Below are 17,898 nucleotides of genomic sequence, written 5' to 3' on the forward strand. Positions count from 1 at the left end.
ATACCAGGTAGACAGGGCTGGTTCAATAATAGGAAAATATTCAATATAATTGAACATATCAGCAACAAAACCAACAGAAACACAACATCCATTCCTATTAAAAATACTAGAAAGAGGGGAAGCTAGGTGGCACAGTGGATATAGTACCAGCCCTGGAGTCAGGAGGACCAGAGTTCAAATCTGACCTCAAACACTTAATAATTACCTAGCTGTGTGACCTTGGGCAAGTCACTTAACCCCATTGCCTTGTAGCCCAAAACAACTAAAAAAAACCCCACAACAAAATATAAAATATAAAAATATAAAAAAATACTAGAGAGAATAGGAATAAATGGAGTTTTCCTTAAAATAATAAATAGTATCTATCTAAAACCATAAACAAATATTATATATTTTAAGAAAGATTTTGAGTTTTACAAATTTCCCCCCATTTTTGCTTCTCGCCCCCCCACTCCCACAGAAGGCATTCTGTTAAGTCTTTACATTGTTTCCATGGTATACACTGATCTCAGTTGAATATGATGAGAAAAATCCTATCCTTAAGGAAGAAAAATAAAGTATGAGATAGCAAAATTACATAATAAGACAATGGGTTTTTTCCCTAATTTGAAGGTAATGGTCTCTGTTCAAACTCCACATTTCTTTCTCTGGATACAGATGGTATTCTCCATTGCAGATATCCCAAAATTATCCCTGGTAGTTGCATTGATGGAATGAGCAAGTTCATCAAGGTTGATCATCACCTCCATGTTGCTGTTACAGTACACAATGTTTGTCTGGTTCTGCTCATCTCACTCAGCATCAGTTCATGCAAATCCCTCCAGGTTTCCCTGAATTCCTATCCCTGCTGGTTTCTAACAGAACAATAGTGTTTCATAACATACATATAACACAGTTTGCTAAGCCATTCCCTAATGAAGGACATTTAACTTGACTTCCAATTCTTTGCCACTACAAACAGGACTGCTATGAATATTTTTGTACAAGTGATGATTTCACCCTTTTTCATCATCTCTTCAGGGTATAGACCAGTAGTTTTATTGCTGGATAGAGGGTATGCACCATTTTTTTGTTGCCTTTTTGGGCGTAATTCCAAATTGCTCTCCAGAAAGGTTGGATGAGTTCACAGCTCCACCAACAAAGTATTAATATCCCAGATTTTCCACATCCTTTCCAACATTGATCATCATCCTTTCTGGTCATATTGGCCAGTCTGAGAAGTGTGAAGTGGCACCTCAGAGATGCTTTAATGTGCATTTCTCTAATAAGTAATGACAGAGCAATTTTTCATATGACTTTGGATTACTTTGATTTCCTCAGCTGTAAATTGCTTTTGCATATCCTTTTACCATTTGTCATTTGGGGAATGGTTTGTTTTTTTGAAAATCTGACTCAGTTCTTTGTATATTTTAAAAATAAGTCCTTTTTCAGAAATACAAGTTGCAAAAATTGTTTCCCAATTTACTACATTCCTTTTGATCTTGTTACAGTGGTTTTGTCTGTGCAAAAGCTTTTTAATTTAATGTAATCAAAATCATCTAGTTTGTGTTTAGTGATGTTCTCCATCTCTTCCTTAGTCATAAACTGCTTCCCTTTCCATAGATCTGACAGGTAAACTACTCTTTGATCTTCTAGTTTGCCTATATTTGTTTTTATGTCTAAATCCTGTATCCATTTTGATCTTATCTTGGTATAGGGTGTGAGGTGTTGGTCTAATCTAAGTTTCTTCCATACTAACTTCCAATTTTCCCAACAGTTTTTATCGAAGAGAGAGAGTTTTTATCCCAATAGCTGGATTCTCTGGGTTTATCAAACAGAAGATTTCTGTAATCATTTCCTGATATTGCACCTAGTCTATTCCGCTGATCCACAACTCTATTTCTTAGCCAATACCAGACAGTTTTGATGACTGATGCTTTATAATATAATTTTAGATCTGGTAAGGCTAAGCTACTTCCTTTTGCACTTTTTTAAACTGAATCTCTGGAAATTCTTATAAATTTACTTAAAACTGTTTCTAACTCATCGAAGTAGTGTTTTGGAATTTTGATTGGTAGGGGACTAAACAAGTAGTTTAGTTTTAGTAGAATTGTCATTTTTATTATATCAACTCGACCTATCCATGAGCTGCTGATTTAGTTATTTAAATTTGATTTTCTTTGTGTGAGAAGTGTTTTGTAATTGTTTTCAAAAAATTTTTCAGTCTGCCTTGGCAGGTAGAGACTCCCAGGTATTTTATATTGTCTGAGGTTACTTTGAATGGGATTTCTCTTTCTAGCTCTTTCTGCTGTATCTTGTTAGTCACATTATAGAAATGTTGAGAATTTATATATCCTGCTACTATGCTAAAATTGCTAATTATTTTTAGTAGTTTTTAGATGATTTTTTGGTATCCTCTTAAGTATACCATCATGTCATCTGCAAAGAGAGTTTTGTCTCTTCCTTCCCAATTATAATTCCTTCAATTTCTTTTTCTTCTCTTATTGCTAAAGCTAACATTTCTAATACAATATTGAATAGTAGAGGTGGTAATGGACATCCTTGTTTCACCCCTGATCTTATTGGGAATGACTCTAGCCTATCTCCATTGCATATAACGCTTGTTGATGGCTTCAGATAGATACTGCTTATTATTCTGAGGAACAATCCATTTATTCCTACACTCTTTAATGTTTTTTTGTAGGAATGGGTGCTGTATTGTCAAAACCTTTTCAGCATCTATTGATATGATCATATGATTTCTGATAGGTATGTTACTGATATAATTAATTATACTATACCTAACAGTTTTCCTACTATTGAACCAACTTTGCATTCCTGGGATAAATCCTACTTGATCATAATATATTATCCTAATGATAACTTGTAGTCATTTTGCTAAGATTTTATTTAAGAATTTGGCATCTATATTCATCAGGGAGATAGGTCTATAATTTTCTTTCTCTGTTTTAACTCTTCCTGGTTTGGGTATCAGCCCCATATTGGTGTCATAGGAACAGTTAGGCAGAGTTCCGTCTTCATCTATTTTTTCCAAATAGTTTATATAGAATTGGAACCAGTTGTTCCTTAAATGTTTGATAGAATTCACTCGTGAATCTATCTGGCCCTGGAGATTTTTTCTTAGGAAGTTCAATAATGGCTTGTTGAATTTCTTTTTCTGAGATAGGGCTATTTAGGTATTTTAATTTCCTCTTCATTTAAACCGGGCAACTTATATTTTTGTAAATATTCATTCATTTCATTTAGATTATCAAATTTATTGGCATAGAGTTGGGCAAAATAATTCCAAATTATTACTTTAATTTCCTCCTCAGTGGTGGTGGTGAGTTCATCTTTTTCATTTATTATACTAGCAATTTGGTTTTCTTCTTTCTTTTTGTAATCAAATTGACCAGAGGTTTAGCAATTTTATTGTTTTTTCCCCCACAAAACCAGCTCTTGGTTTTATTTATTAGTTCAATAGTTTTCTTGCTTTTGATTTTTATTTTGTCCTTTAATTTTTAGAATTTCTAATTTGGTATTTAATTAGGGGTTTTTAATTTGTTCTAATTTTCTTAGTTGCATATTTAGTTCATTGATTTCTTCTTTCTCTAATTTATTCATGTAAACATTTAAAGATATAATATATCCCCTGACAGCCACCTTGAGTGTATCCCATATTTTGCTATGTTGTTTCATTATTGTCATTATCTAGGAAGAAATAATTAATTCTTTCTATAATTTGTTGCTTGATCCACTCATTCTTTAAAATGAGGTTATTTAGTTTTTAATTAGTTCTGGGTCTATCATCTCCCCTGGCCCCAGTACTGCATTATGATTTTTATTGCATTATGATCTGAGAAAGATATATTCACTATATCTGTCTTCCTGCAACTGATTATTGGGTTTTTATGCCCTAGGACATGGTCAATTTTTGTGTAAGTGCCATGTACTGCAGAGAAAAAGGTATATTCCTTTCTATCCTCATTCAATTTCTTCCATAGGTCTATCATATCTGGTTTTCTAACAATCTATTTACCTCCTTAACTTCCTTCTTGTTTATTTTATGATTAGATTTACCTAAATTTGAGAGCAGGAGGTTGAGGTCTCCCACTAGTAGAGTTTTTCTGTCTATGTCTTCCTGTAGTATTAGATATGCTAGCAGTAGCAATAAGAGAAGGAAAAAGAAATTGAAGGAATCAGAATTGGTAATGAGGAAGCAAAACTTTCACTCTCTGCAAATGATATATATGATGGTATACCTAGAGAACCCAAGAAAATCATTTAAAAATTCCTTGAGGGGGTGGCTAGGTGGCACAGTAGATAGAGCACTGGCTCTGGAGTCAGAATTAACTGAGTTCAAATCCAGCCTCAGACACTTTACTGCTATGAGGCCTTGGGCAAGCCACTTAACTCCATTGCCTTACAAAAAAAAAAAAAGATTTGGGGTGGCTAGGTGGTGCAGTGGATAGAGCATGGGCCCTGGAATCAGGAGTACCTCAGTTCAAATCTGGTCTCAGACACTTAATTACCTAGTTGGGTGGCCTTGGGGCAAGTGACTTAACCCCATTGCCTTGTAAAAACCTAAAAAAGAAAATTAAAAAAAAATTCTTTGAAACAATTAACAACTTCAGCAAAGTGGTAGGATATAAAATAAACCCACAAAATCATCAGCATTTCTATATTAAAACAACAAAGCCCAAGGACAAAAGATAGAAAGAGAAATTCCATTTAAAGTAACTGCAGACAACATAAAATACTTGGGAATCTACCTCCCAAGATAAACTCAGAAACTTTATGAACACCATTACAAAATGCTTTTCACACAAATAAAGTCAGATCTAAACAACTGAAAAAATGTCAATTGCTCAAGGTTAGGCAGAGGTAATATAATAAAAAATTACAATTTTAACCAAATTAAAGTACTTATTCAGTGCCATACCAATCAAACTACCAAATACCTATTTTACAGAGCTAGAAAAAAAATCTTAATAAAATTCATCTGGAGCAACAAAAGATTCAAGAAAATCAAGGGAACTAGGAGTGGTACAGTAGACAGAGACCTGGCCCTGGAGTCAAGAGTACTTGAGTTCAAATCCAGCCTCAGACATAATTACCTAGCTGTGTGGCCTTGGGCAAGCCACTTAACCTCAATGCCTTGCAAAAATCTAAAAAAACCCCAGAATAATCAATGAACTGATAAAAAAAAAAACATGACAGAGGGTGGCTTAGATCTAAAACTATATTCTAAAGTGGCAGTCATCAAAACTACCTGGTACTGGTTAAAGAAGAGAGTAACAGACCAATGGATTAGGATGGGTACAAAATAAACAGTAGTAAATGACTACAGCAATTTACTGTTTGACAAACCCAAAGACATTAGCTTCTGGGATAAGAACTCCCTATTCCACTACTGAGAAAACTAGAAAATAGTAAGGCAAAAACTAGACACAGATTCCACATCTCACACTTCATACTAAAATAAGATCAAAATAGGATTAAGATATAAAAGGTGATACCTTAGACCAATTAAATCATCTCTATAGAAAGGGGAGAAATTTATGACCAAAAAGAAATAGAGCATATTATAAAATACAAAATGGATATTTCTGACTATATTAAATTAAAAAGTTTTTGCACTGGGGCAGCTAGGTGGCATAGTGAATAGAACACTGGCCCTGGAGTCAAGAGGACCTGAATTCAGGACCAGCCTCAGACACTTAATAATTACCTAGCTGTGTGATCTTGGTCACTTGACCCCATTGTCTTGCAAAAACAAACAAAAAAAAAAGGTTTTGCACTAATAAAACCAATGCTTGTCAAGATTAGAAGGAAAACAGAAATCTGAGAAATAACTTTCACAGCTAGGGGTTCTAACAAAGGTCTCATTTCTAAAATATAGAGAACTGAATCAAATTTATAAGGTTATAAATTTGTTATAAGGTTATGTCATTCCCCAATTGATAAATGGTCAAAGGATATGAAGTTTTCAAATGAAGAAATTAAAGCTATACATAATCATATGATAAATTGCTCTAAATCATTACTGATTAGAGAAATTTAAATTAAAACTATGAAGTACCACCTTACACCTATCATATTGGCTAAAATGACAAAAAGGGAAAATGATCAATGTTGGAGAGGTTATGGAAGGATTGGGATATTAATGCACTGTTGGTGGAGTTGTGAACTAAACCAACCATTCTGGAGGGTAATATCAAATTGCACCCAAAGAGTAATAAAACTGATCATACCCTTTGATCCAGCAATACTAATACCAGGCTTATATCCAGAAGAAATCATAACAAATAGGAAAAAGTCTGAAAAGTTCCAAAATATTTGTAGCAGCTCTTTTTGTAGTGGCAAAGAATTAGAAATTTTAGGGGATGTCAATAGGGGAACAGCTGAACAAGTTATTCCATATGAGTGTTAAGTAGTACTATTGTTCTATAAGAAACCATGAATGAAGAGAAGCATGGAAAGACTTATAGGAACTGATGCTGAGTGAAAGGAGCAGAACTAAGAGAACATTATACACATGAACAATAACATTGTGAGCTAATTAACTATGATGGATGCAGCTTCTCTCAGCAGTTCAGAGATCTGGAACACCCTGGAAGACCTGTTTATGGACAATGCCATCTACATTCTGACCAAAAAACCACCCAAAATAAACAAAAACCCCACAGAATCTCAATGAACACTATGTTCATTTTTTTTTGAGATTCTGGCAAGGCAAATGGGGTACAGCTAGGTAATTATTAAGTGTCTGAGACCAGATTTGAACCCAGGTACTCCTGACTCCAGGGCCGGTGCTTTATCCATTGCGCCACCTAGCCACCCCTCTATGTTCATTTTTTAAAACTTTCTCTTATGTTTTTCTTTCCTATGGTTTTCTTTCTTTTCTTTTAATCCTAATTTCTCATAGACAAAACGACTAATATGTAAACATGCTAAACAAAAATGAAAAATGTACAACATTTACTAGACTGTTCACCGCTGAGGGGAGGGTGAAAGAAAATTGTGTAACTTATAAATATGAAAGTAGATGAATGTTGAAAAACTTTCATAACATATAATTGGAAAAACAAAAAGATCAATGAAAAAAAGTTAATATTCTTTAAGATCCAGATCAAATCTTTTATTTATCAACTATCCCCTTCTCTATGGCACACAATCAAGCTATTCACAATTACTGTTTAATCTTTTATATTATTGAGCTAATTTTTTCCATGTGTCTCCCCAACTAGAGTTAAATTCCTATAGGTAAATATATCTTATATAAGGATATTTCTAATGACAAGGACAATGTATTACAAAGATATACCACAGGTAGGACTAATACAGAAAGAATGTTGTCATTGTCTATGGGGGACATGTGCTAGTAACAAACATAACATTGGATGTGCTGGAATATATAATTGGGAGTCTTGGGACAGAGGAAAAGACAGAGAGGGGTGGTTGAAGAAATCTGCTAGGAAACATTTTCTAGGACAGAGTGAGTTCTGGAACCCAAATGAAACCAGAGAAAAGATTCATATTCTCTGATCTACAGCAACTAGATTGTAGGTTTATTTGCCTCAAGGAAGTGGGAAGAGAAAACTGAAGAGAATATGACCACAGGTGATTTCTGGGTCCTTTTTGTTGCACAAATTTTCTTCCCACCTATTTACTTTTTTTTTTTTTTTGCAAAGCAATAGGGTTAAGTGGCTTGCCCAAGGCCACACAGCTAGGTAATTATTAAGTGTCTGAGACCAGATTTGAACTCATTGAAGGAAAAAAAATAAAGTTCATTAGACCAATATAATTATCTTAGATCTATGGAAAAGAACTCCTGATTCCAGGGCCGGTGCTCTATCCACTGCACCACCTAGCCGCCCTTTATTTACTTATTTTGAAATTTTCTCCCACTGTTAAAAATATAAAGTTTTAAATGTAGATACTAGTGGAACAAACACCTAATTCTATTTATACTTTAATGTAATCAACAAAGGATTATATATGATTGATATATCTTTCTCTCATTTGATGATAATGATGGAATAAGCATAAAGAACTAAAATTGGAAGAGATTCTAGAAGTAGGGTTGCTATAATGAGAACAAAAGAGGAAGTTTCACAATTTTATCTAGGGTTAGTGAGAAAATTAGTTTTTGCCTCAAATGAATTCATTACAAAGGAGCTTTTGTACAAGATTCCTTAATGGCAGTATCAGTGTATTACTTTTGTATCTCAAAGAATGACAATTCATTCTTTTTATTTATGCAGTAAGGATTTTCTAACTAAAGTCAGTGAAGCTATACAAAGAGCTTTTAAAATGTCATTTCTTGGCATCCATTAGAACCCAGAGGGGGGAAAAACACAGTTGCTTACTATGTTGTTTTCACTTTGAAGTAGTCAGTCTTAAAAAGCCTCTGGGACAGGAATGAAATTTGGTAACACAGATCAGAACCTGACTAACCAGATTTGAATAATTGCAGAATTTATTTAGTTGAAAGGTTCCCTATTCAGTTGAAAGGTCTTATAGTTCAACCCATAGCATCAATCCTTTCTACAGCATTTTAAATAGTTATCCAAATCCTGCTTGAATATAAAGTCTTCAACTAATACATGGATTGTATTCTAAAAGTCCATTTATAAAGTGGTTGGATGCATTTTCCCAAAGAAATACTATAGGGATGGCTAGGTTCCCAGGTTAGCCAAAAGAGGGATAAAATGTACATTTCTCTGTTTGCTTTTTAAAGTCTTTGACTAGTGGCCCCAGTCTACCTTTCCAGCCTCAGTGTAGTTACTCCCCACTCCTCACTCTGTGATCCAGTCAAACTAGCCTCATCCTGTCTCTAGTTATCCCTCAAACCTGGAATGTCCTCTCTCCTCACTTCTACTTCAGAGGAAACCATTTTTTTCTTTCAATATACAGCTCAGTACCAATTCCATAAAGTATTTTCTGATTTCTCAATTGCTAATTTCTTCCATCTTAAATGCCTTATATTTAATTACCTTTTCTTTATTCTTCTGTATATACTTATATATGTTCATATCGCTCCTGTTAGAATATAAACTCACTGAAAGACAGTATTGTTTTATTATTTATACTGGCATATCAAGTGCTTTGTCAGGCACGTAATGGGCACTTAATAAATGCTTGTTATTGGCTGGGTCTAAGGGGAACTGTTACAGTTTGGTAAGAAAAACTTACCTTACTGTTCTGTTAACAGTGAGATCAAAAATTCCCTTAGTTCCAATCTATTGTTGTGACTATTTTAGCCAAGGGTATATAGAGAGAGTCTGGTGCTAGCTGACCAACCAGGAAACCAACAGCTGGCAAGGGAAGAGTGGAGGATAATCAGGGAGGAACAGTCTAAAAGTCCCAATGACTTTTCTCAGTCCTGAACAGGTCCTCCAGCCCTTTTCTTTTTTTTTTAGGGAGTCCCAGAGACTGGTCTATCTCTTTTCTTTTTCATTATCCCTGGCTCTGGCCTCTCAAGATTGGTCCTCCTTGGCTCTCTACAAAGAGAAGAGTCTCAAAGCTTCCCTTCAGTTATCTTGGCTCTGAGGTTACTGAGATATTTTACTGCTAACAAAAGCAAAAAATAACAAAACCCAAAAATTTTTCCTCTAATAATTTCTCTGGGGCAGCTAGGTGGTACAGTAAATAGAGTGCCAGGCCTGGAGTCAAGAAGACTTGTGTTCAGCCTTGGACACTTACAAGCTGTATCACCCTGGGAAAGTCACTTAAACCTGTTTGCCTCAGCTTCCTCACTTGTAAAATGAGCTGAAGAAGGAAATGGCAAACCACTTCAACATCTTTGCCATGAAAACACCAAATAGTCATGAAGACACAACTGAAACAACTGAACAACAACATATTTCCTCTTCTATTTTTTTTAAATCTAGTAGGTACTAACCTAATAGGAAAAACAAATGAAGGAACATTTAAGACAAAAATGCATTTAAAAATACTTTGTTAACTTTAAAGTGATTATTATGATTACTATTAAGGTCTGAACATTTGTTTTAGTGGTTTGTTAATCATATGCCTCATGTTCACCTAGAGTAGAAATACCCTATGATTGCTAAAGGGGGAAGTTGCACTGGTCTTAACAGTCAAGAAAATTATGGATTCAAATCTCACTTCTGACACTGTAAATATGGGTACACCAATTGACTACTCTTAGCATAAGTCTCCTTGTTTGTAAAAAAGAGATGATAAAACCAGTGGTACTTACCTCACAGGATTGTTCTGATAAATAACATGTAAAGGGCTTTATAAGCTTTCAAGTGATTCACAAATGGCAGATATTATTATTCTAAGCCAATACTAGGCCCAGTGGAGCTTAAGGGTGTTACACTAGGAATAAGAAGAAATAGGCTCAAATCTCTTTCCTGAAGTATGATTCCAGGCAAACCATTTAATCTCTCTAAACCTTGGTGGTGTCTTCATTGTAAAAAGAGTGGTTGGGACCTGAGGACCTGTAAGAATTTTCAAATGCTTCTAGCCCATATCTATAACATGATAATGACAAAAATGATTCCTTAAGGTCACACAAAATGTCTACAACTATCAAGTTTACCTCTGACTGATTGTTCTTTAGCTTACAAACGTTTATCCACTCTAGATTCACAACTATGCCAACCTCTGGATTTCCTTCCTGTCTGATTAGTTGGGGGCTCCTTACTCTAATGAGCCCTCTATTCCAGGCATCCCGGTTTACCTTTGCTGTCTCTAGTAAGGCTCTCTGCTGCCCCCAGCTGTCCCACTTGCTAAGTGTAGTCCTGCTTACTAAAAACATCATACAAAGGGGGGAAGCTCCTCTAAATAAGGAATAAACAGTTTTAGCTCATGTAGAGCTGACAGTTTATTAGTTGCCATCTCCTAACCCTTTTCTTGTCTCCTGTATTTCCTAGTCCTTGTCCTATGTCCCAGTCTTGGCTTTCTGCTGAGAGGCTGGAAGACACCAGACAACCACAATCATTTTCTAACTTCCAGTAGCTAATGTGACCAGTCATAACTTCAGGACACAGACTTGGTTATGCCTATTCTTCTTCATTTATTGGGAAAAGAATAAGGGGGGAACTACTTAAGAGTTTGGAGTAGCTCAGGAAAATCAAGGAAAAAGATTAAGAGATGGGGAAAATGCTAGGAAAGAATATATCATCTCCACTCAATACATCTTAATCTTCCAACCGTATATTATATCACAATAGATTAATGTGGTAATGATAATGCAACAGAAAAAAAAAAACTAAATTATGTTCAGTATGATGTTTAAGAGCCATGCACGTTTCATTTATAATATGTGTGAGAAACATTTCCATAAAATGGGGTTATGCTTAAAAGAGTAAATTCAAAACAAATAAAGAAAATCTAACCTCATCAGTTCATCAAGTCTAAAGCAGCTTGTATCTGGGAAGTCAGCAGACACTGGGTGGTTAGACGTAGGGGGCACATTTGATCCATTTGTCTTGTCTGTGGATACACAGAGCTTGGGAGTACCAGCCTCAGCAGCCAGTTGCTTTAAAACAGAAGAGGTCTGATGATAAATATCTCCTGCATGCTGAGCAGCTATATGTCTGTGGATACCAATTTGGTCTTTGAAGATCTGCTGGCAGCATGTCCACCAAATTCCTTTGCAGAGAGATGAGGAATGGCCAATGGGTTCTGGAATTTCCTTTGTTTTAACCAAAAGGGCAAATGCCTGTAACACATTAGAAACAGTATCAGCTGGCATTCTCATTACTAGAAAAAAGTTGTAAATGTAATAAATGATGTACAAGTTGATTTTAGAAAAACATGGAAAAACTTACACAAAATAATTAAGAGCAAAATAAGCAGAACCCAGAGAATGATGTAAATATTAACAGCAAAATTGTTGCAAGAACAAGTAAAAACAATTAAGTTAATCTATTTATTATAAATACTCAAATCAACTATAAAGACCTATGAAAATAGTATCAATCTCCCCCAAAAAAGAATGATAGAGGTATACATAGTATAGTAATACACCACCCCTTTCCCCCCACATCTATGTTTATGTGTATATGTATTATGTGTATTTTTTTGTTACATTTAAAAGTTCCTGTTTTCCTCCCAACCCTGGAGTTATTGTGTTTGAATTAGTGGCCTTCTCTAGTGCAGGAGGAAGGTAGGAAGATGGGAATTCAAAATGTCCAGCTGACTCCAGTGGAAGGAAAGAATGACTTGAGAAATTTCAATATTCAGAAAAGTGCTTATTTTTTTTTTAAGATTAAGAGAATTCAATAATTACTAGGACTTAAAAGCAGAAAAGGCCTTCACAGACAAGAGATAGACATTGTGACATATAAAATGGATAATTTTGATTACATTAATTAAAAAGTATTTCTGCAAATAAAATCCCAAACAGCCAAGAATAGAAGGAAAGCAGAAAACTGGGAGGGGGGGATTTTAAAACAGTTTCTCAGTGTTCAAATATTTAGAGAACTCTGTCAAATTCATAAGAATATAAAAATGATCCCCAATTGTTACAACAGTTAAAGGATATAAATAGGTAGGTTTTTAATGAAGAAATCATATCTATTTATAATCATATGAAAAAGTGCTCTAAATGACTATTATAGAAATGCAGATAAACTTTGAGATATCATCTCTTCCTATCAGACTGGCTAAAATGAGAGGAGTGTGAAATGACAAATGTAGGAGATGTGGAAAAATTGGGAGGTTAATACACTATTGGTAGAACTGTGAACTTATCCAACCATTTTGGAGAGGAATCTAGAATTCTGCTCAATGAGCTATACTGACTCAGCGATACTAGTTTAAGTCCGTTTCCTAAAGTGATTAAGTAAAAAGGAAAATAAGTAAGATGTTCTAAAATATTTATAGCAGCTCTCTTTGTGGTCGCAAAGAACTTTAAGTTAAGGGGATGTCTATCAATTGTGGAATAACTAAACAAGTTGTGGTATATGATGACAGAATACTACTGTGATGTAAGAAACGAAGTACTGATTGATTTTAGTAAAACATGGAAAAATTTACATGTAATAATGAAGAGTGAAATGAGCAGAACCAAAAGAATGTAGTAACAGCAATAGTGTTGAAAGAACAAGTCAAATAACTATGTTAATCTATGTATTATAAATACTCAAATCAACTATTAATAAAAAACCTATGGGGCGGCTAGGTGGCGCAGTGGATAGAGCACCGGCCTTGGAGTCAGGAGTACTTGAGTTCAAATCCAGCCTCAGACACTTAATAATGACCTAGCTGTGTGGCCTTGGGCAAGCCACTTAACCCCACTGCCTTGAAAAATCTAAAAAAACAAAGAAAAACAAATAAAAAAAAAACCCTATGAAGATAGTATCTACCTCCAGGGAAAGAACTGATAAATGGAAGTATTACTATGTCTAGTTTGACAACACCCCCCATTTATGTAAGTATATATGTGTATGTATTTATTTTTTTGGTTACAATTTAAGTTTCTATCTCCCTCCCTCCCTCCCAACCTTGTACTTATTGTGTTTGAATTAGTGGCCTTCTCTAGTGCAGGAGGAAGGGAGGAAGACAGGAACACAAAATGCAACCAAAAAAAATTTTTTTTAAAGACTGTGATATAAGGGAAAGAGCAAGGGACTTTATTTCTGTCATACAGGAAGTAACAAAGTCAGAAATTGAAGAATAAGGATTCTGTCCCTTAATTTTTTATTTTCGACAAGTATAACTAGTCTAAATATCTTTGTCTCACTTCTCTCATTTGTAAAAACGCAATGAGAATGTAGACACTCTCACCAAGTTGTAAAAATCAAATTAAGTACTAAACCACAAAATACTACATAAAAGTAAAAATAAATACCTAAGAAAATAAACACTAGTTATATTCCCAGGGACAAAAAAAATTACTTTGGTTTTAAATTAAAATCAAGTCTAGGGATGAATGAAATTTAACCTATTGCTTCTCTGTTTAACACCCTCTAGGATGATTCTCATGGAAATCATTAGGCATGATAACGTTGCTACAAGTGGATAAAATTAATTCTCACACTAGAATATGGAGATACTAGAGAATAAAGTCTGGTGGCAAAAAAAAGGGACATTATTAAACTAATAAAAACTAACATTAATTTAAGACAGTAAAACATATTGGATAGAAAGCCCATTTCAGAGTCAAGAATATCTTGTTATAAATTTTATCTCTGACATATAATAAATAATTGTGTGACCTTCAATAAGTCACTATCAATATCCCAAGACTCCCAGCTACCTCACTAAAGATTTTTGTTTGAAATTAAGATTCTTATTTGCATTGGCAGAGTTTCCTTATCAGGAGTTCCCTGACCAAATGAAATCACAAATCTGTATCAAAAAAACCCAAATTATTTATTATGCATTATGTTCAGAATAATGCACTAGTGACTGGGAATAGAGAGTCAAAACCAAAAAAAAAGCAAATAAAAATTTCTGTTCTTAAGAAGTTTACCTATTGCTTTTAATTGAATTAAAAGATGAAGTCAATAAAAATTTGGAGAATCAAATAATTATTGTATCTTGATGATTTATGAAATGTATTTGGTAAGGCTCAGTGTGATGTTATGAGTATTTAAAAGAACACTTATAGCTGATCGAGACAATATAGAAGAGCTGTTGCTTGACTTATTTTGTGAAAGAGTATTTTTACCTTTTTCTTTGCATGTGCATACTTCTTCCTCATATTAGCATCTAATTCTGCTCTGAGACAATTACTAGGAGAAACAAGGTTTGTATCTTTTAAATCCAAGTCTGGAAATTTTAACATACAGGAATCCAGGTCATCTCCTTGGGCTGGTACTATAGAAGAAGGCATCATTGTTTTATTTTAGTTGTGAGCCTTATATTTCTTTGGGTATACTATTACCTGTTAAATCAGGAAAAGAGAAAGATAAAACCCAACAGTAATCAGCAATAAAATCAGCAATGACTTAAGACCTTGAAAAAAATTGGAAAGAACTTCTAAAAAAGATAACCCAGTTTTGGGAAAGTAAAAGTTTACAGATGAATTATGTTACTAAACATTTTTAACAGGCACTTGCTATGTCTAAGACACTGTGCTAAACATCTTTCTTTAGTTTATTAGTTTCTTATTCTTGCTTTTTTTGGGGCATGAGTAATTAACATTTATGTACCTTCCTCCCCCCCCCCCCCAAGCATACACGGAAGGTATAAAACATGTGAAGAGAAAATTTGATTTGTCCACCCACACAAAGGATTTGTGGGATGAGGAAGGATTTGAATTCAGGTCTTGAATTCAGTCCAGTGCTCTTTCCACTATGCCACCTGGGTGCCACAAAGAGTAGGCATCAACACTAAAAGTGCTACTCAGACAAAACATGATATACTTAGAAAATTGGAAGTTGAATTAGATTTTACTGAGCTCAAAGAGCACATTAAAATTGCTAAGTTGTATAAAACCTTTCTGGAACAGAATGATATGGTAGTAAATTGTTAGACAGTATTCTTTTAAAACTTTTTAAAATACAAAGCAACTTTTGTGCAAATAAGTAAAAGTAATAAATTAACATAAATTAAAATTAATTTAAAGAAGATAAATATTGTTTTGTCCTTCCCCTCTATATTTAAATATCAATAAAATTAGACATTTTTTTAATGCTGTATTAGTAACATGGGCTCCTTGATGAATTACCAAAACTACCCAAATTAAGCAACTTCAGTTAAGCTTAACCCTACATTAGACAATTGTCATAATTTCAGATCTTGTGAAAAATGACAAATGATTTTGACCAGAAGAGGTGGTAAGAAGAAAATTTCTTATACTATTCAAAGATCATTTTTATCATGCCTGAGGTTTAAGTTGAAAACTTGCACATACATAACTGTTATCCTTTCTACATGGCAGGAGTCACCTCAATCTGGAAAAATCCATGTAAAATTTTGATGCTCTCTTCGTACTGAATTATTATGGTATTAAAAGATAAAATGTTTTGAAGTTATATTACATCTATTTTATGAATTTCTAAATGTTTTCTTTTATCATATGCTGGTTTTCACATATCATCTACAGATGCATCCAGGACCATCTTGTCATCCTGATTCATGGCTAGTCACTGGACCCAGATGGCTCTGGATGAGAAAGTGAAGTTGGTGACTTAAGGACAGCACCTCCTCATTCAAATACAATTCACAAGCTTGTCTTAACATCACCTCCCCTGAAGTCAAAGGACATAAAACAAACAAACAAGGACCAAAGAACTTTTCCAAATCCTGAAGTTGTACTTTTCTATTCCATGTTTCCACTTATTAGAATGTGAATTCTTCAAGAAACAGAACTATTTCAGTTATCTATTTCTATTACTAGTAGTTAGCATATGGTAAACACCTAACAAGAGATCACCTTCCTTCCTTCCCTTTCCTTTTCACCTTTTTTTGTGTCTCTGGGCATTGCAGTAAGATTTCTATCTCTAAGAGAATGGGCCATAATCAATAGTGAAGGTGGTTTTTGTTTCTCCTGGAGAAGACAATGAAACTAATAGAGAGCCCATAACACTAAGAGTGAGATTATTCCATATAAATTAGATTTAGGAAAAAATAAAATCTATATTCAAACCACCACAGCATTTGTGCATATATATATATATATATATATATATGCACAATCACACATATGTGTAATTATATTTATATGACAGAGCAGCAATGTGGTGTAATGCATAAAATGGAGCAATAGTTAGAGAATGAGGCAAGGTCCAAGGGATGATTTTTGTTCAAATGATGACTTTGACGTATAAAAACTAAGGCAACATAAGCAAGTCACTCAAACTTCTCTGGGCTCTATCTGCCTAGCCTTAAAACAAAGGGAAGGATTGCATTTAATGATAACTAAGCTCTAGTTCAACCCTAAATCTATTATCTAATCCCCTTAACACACAGGAGTTATTCAAAAGTGATTAAAATATAATTATTAAATAATGAAAGTTTTCTCTAAAAATCTGTTTTAACCACAGTCAATTCTGAAGCGGGGGAGGGGGAAGCCTGCTCACTGGCCCTTTAGGAAACATGAGCCCTACCAATAAGGGCTACTCCAGAAATGAAGGCCAATTCATTGTCTATTCTCATACAGGAACTGGTAGATCCCAGGACAGAGTTTAACGAGACCTTGCCAGGTGATTTCTCAACCAATTAAAGGAGAGAGAGCATAAAAACCAAGCCACAGGGAGGGTGGTTAGGTGGAGCAGTAGATGGAGCATGGGCCCTGGAGTCAGGAGTACCAGAAGTCAAAGCCTCCCAAGCTTAATAATGACCTAGCTGTGTGGCCTTGGGCAAGCCACTTAACCCTATTGCCTTGCAAAAACCCCCAACAACAACAACAACAAAGCACCCAAGCCACACCATAACAAAGACCACCAACCCTGGAATCAGGAGTACTTGAATTCAAATGTGGCCTCAGACACTTAATAATTACCTAGCTGTGTGACCCTGGGCAAGTCATTTAACCCCACTGCCTTACAACCCCTCCCCCCCCAAAAGGGAAGCATGAACAAGTAAATGACGTCATACTGACTTCACTTCCTTTTTTGATGGCAACATTCAACTAGTAGAAGAGAAATTCAGTCAGTAATCTAGACTACAGAGAAGTATTTAATGTTAATGTATCAAAGGATTTTTTTTAAGGTGAAATTAATAGAAATGTGCAATAGAAAGAGTACTTGGGAGTCAGTGGACCTGGATCCAAGTCCTGCCTCTGTCACTACTGGACCTTAGTCCTGTTTTTTTCATCTGTAAAATAAGGTAGCTGCATAAAAACATATCAGAGGTACTGTACTGCCTCTCAACTTTAATCAAAATACTCAAACGGACCTGTGATTTCATCAGTTTCCCCCTTCAAGAATAAAAATCACAATTCAGCCACGCCTCCCCAAGACAGCTTGTCCGGCATCCCACCGTGCCCTA

The 17,898-nt window shown here is 34.7% G+C and overlaps 1 protein-coding gene across 9 annotated transcripts in view; it reads right to left on the reverse strand.

The window, feature by feature from the left end:
• TSTD2 (thiosulfate sulfurtransferase like domain containing 2) overlaps positions 1–17,898 on the reverse strand; it is a 41,578-nt gene that overhangs the window by 22,439 nt on the left and 1,241 nt on the right. For 5 of the 9 annotated variants that reach the window (XM_074207933.1, XM_074207931.1, XM_074207930.1 and 2 more), the window contains exons 2-3: positions 14,633–14,848; positions 11,352–11,677 (exon numbers count right to left, since the gene is read on the reverse strand). In XM_074207933.1, coding sequence (XP_074064034.1) covers positions 11,352–11,677; positions 14,633–14,800 — 494 coding nt within the window. In that variant the 5' untranslated portion in view covers positions 14,801–14,848. Of the gene's footprint in view, positions 1–11,351; positions 11,678–14,632 lie in introns of all 9 variants that reach the window. The other 4 variants (XR_012472722.1, XM_074207928.1, XM_074207935.1 and 1 more) reach the window with 2 other exon arrangements.

The sequence above is a fragment of the Macrotis lagotis genome, chromosome X (genome assembly GCF_037893015.1).
Source record: "Macrotis lagotis isolate mMagLag1 chromosome X, bilby.v1.9.chrom.fasta, whole genome shotgun sequence".
NCBI classification, from domain to species: domain Eukaryota; kingdom Metazoa; phylum Chordata; class Mammalia; order Peramelemorphia; family Peramelidae; genus Macrotis; species Macrotis lagotis.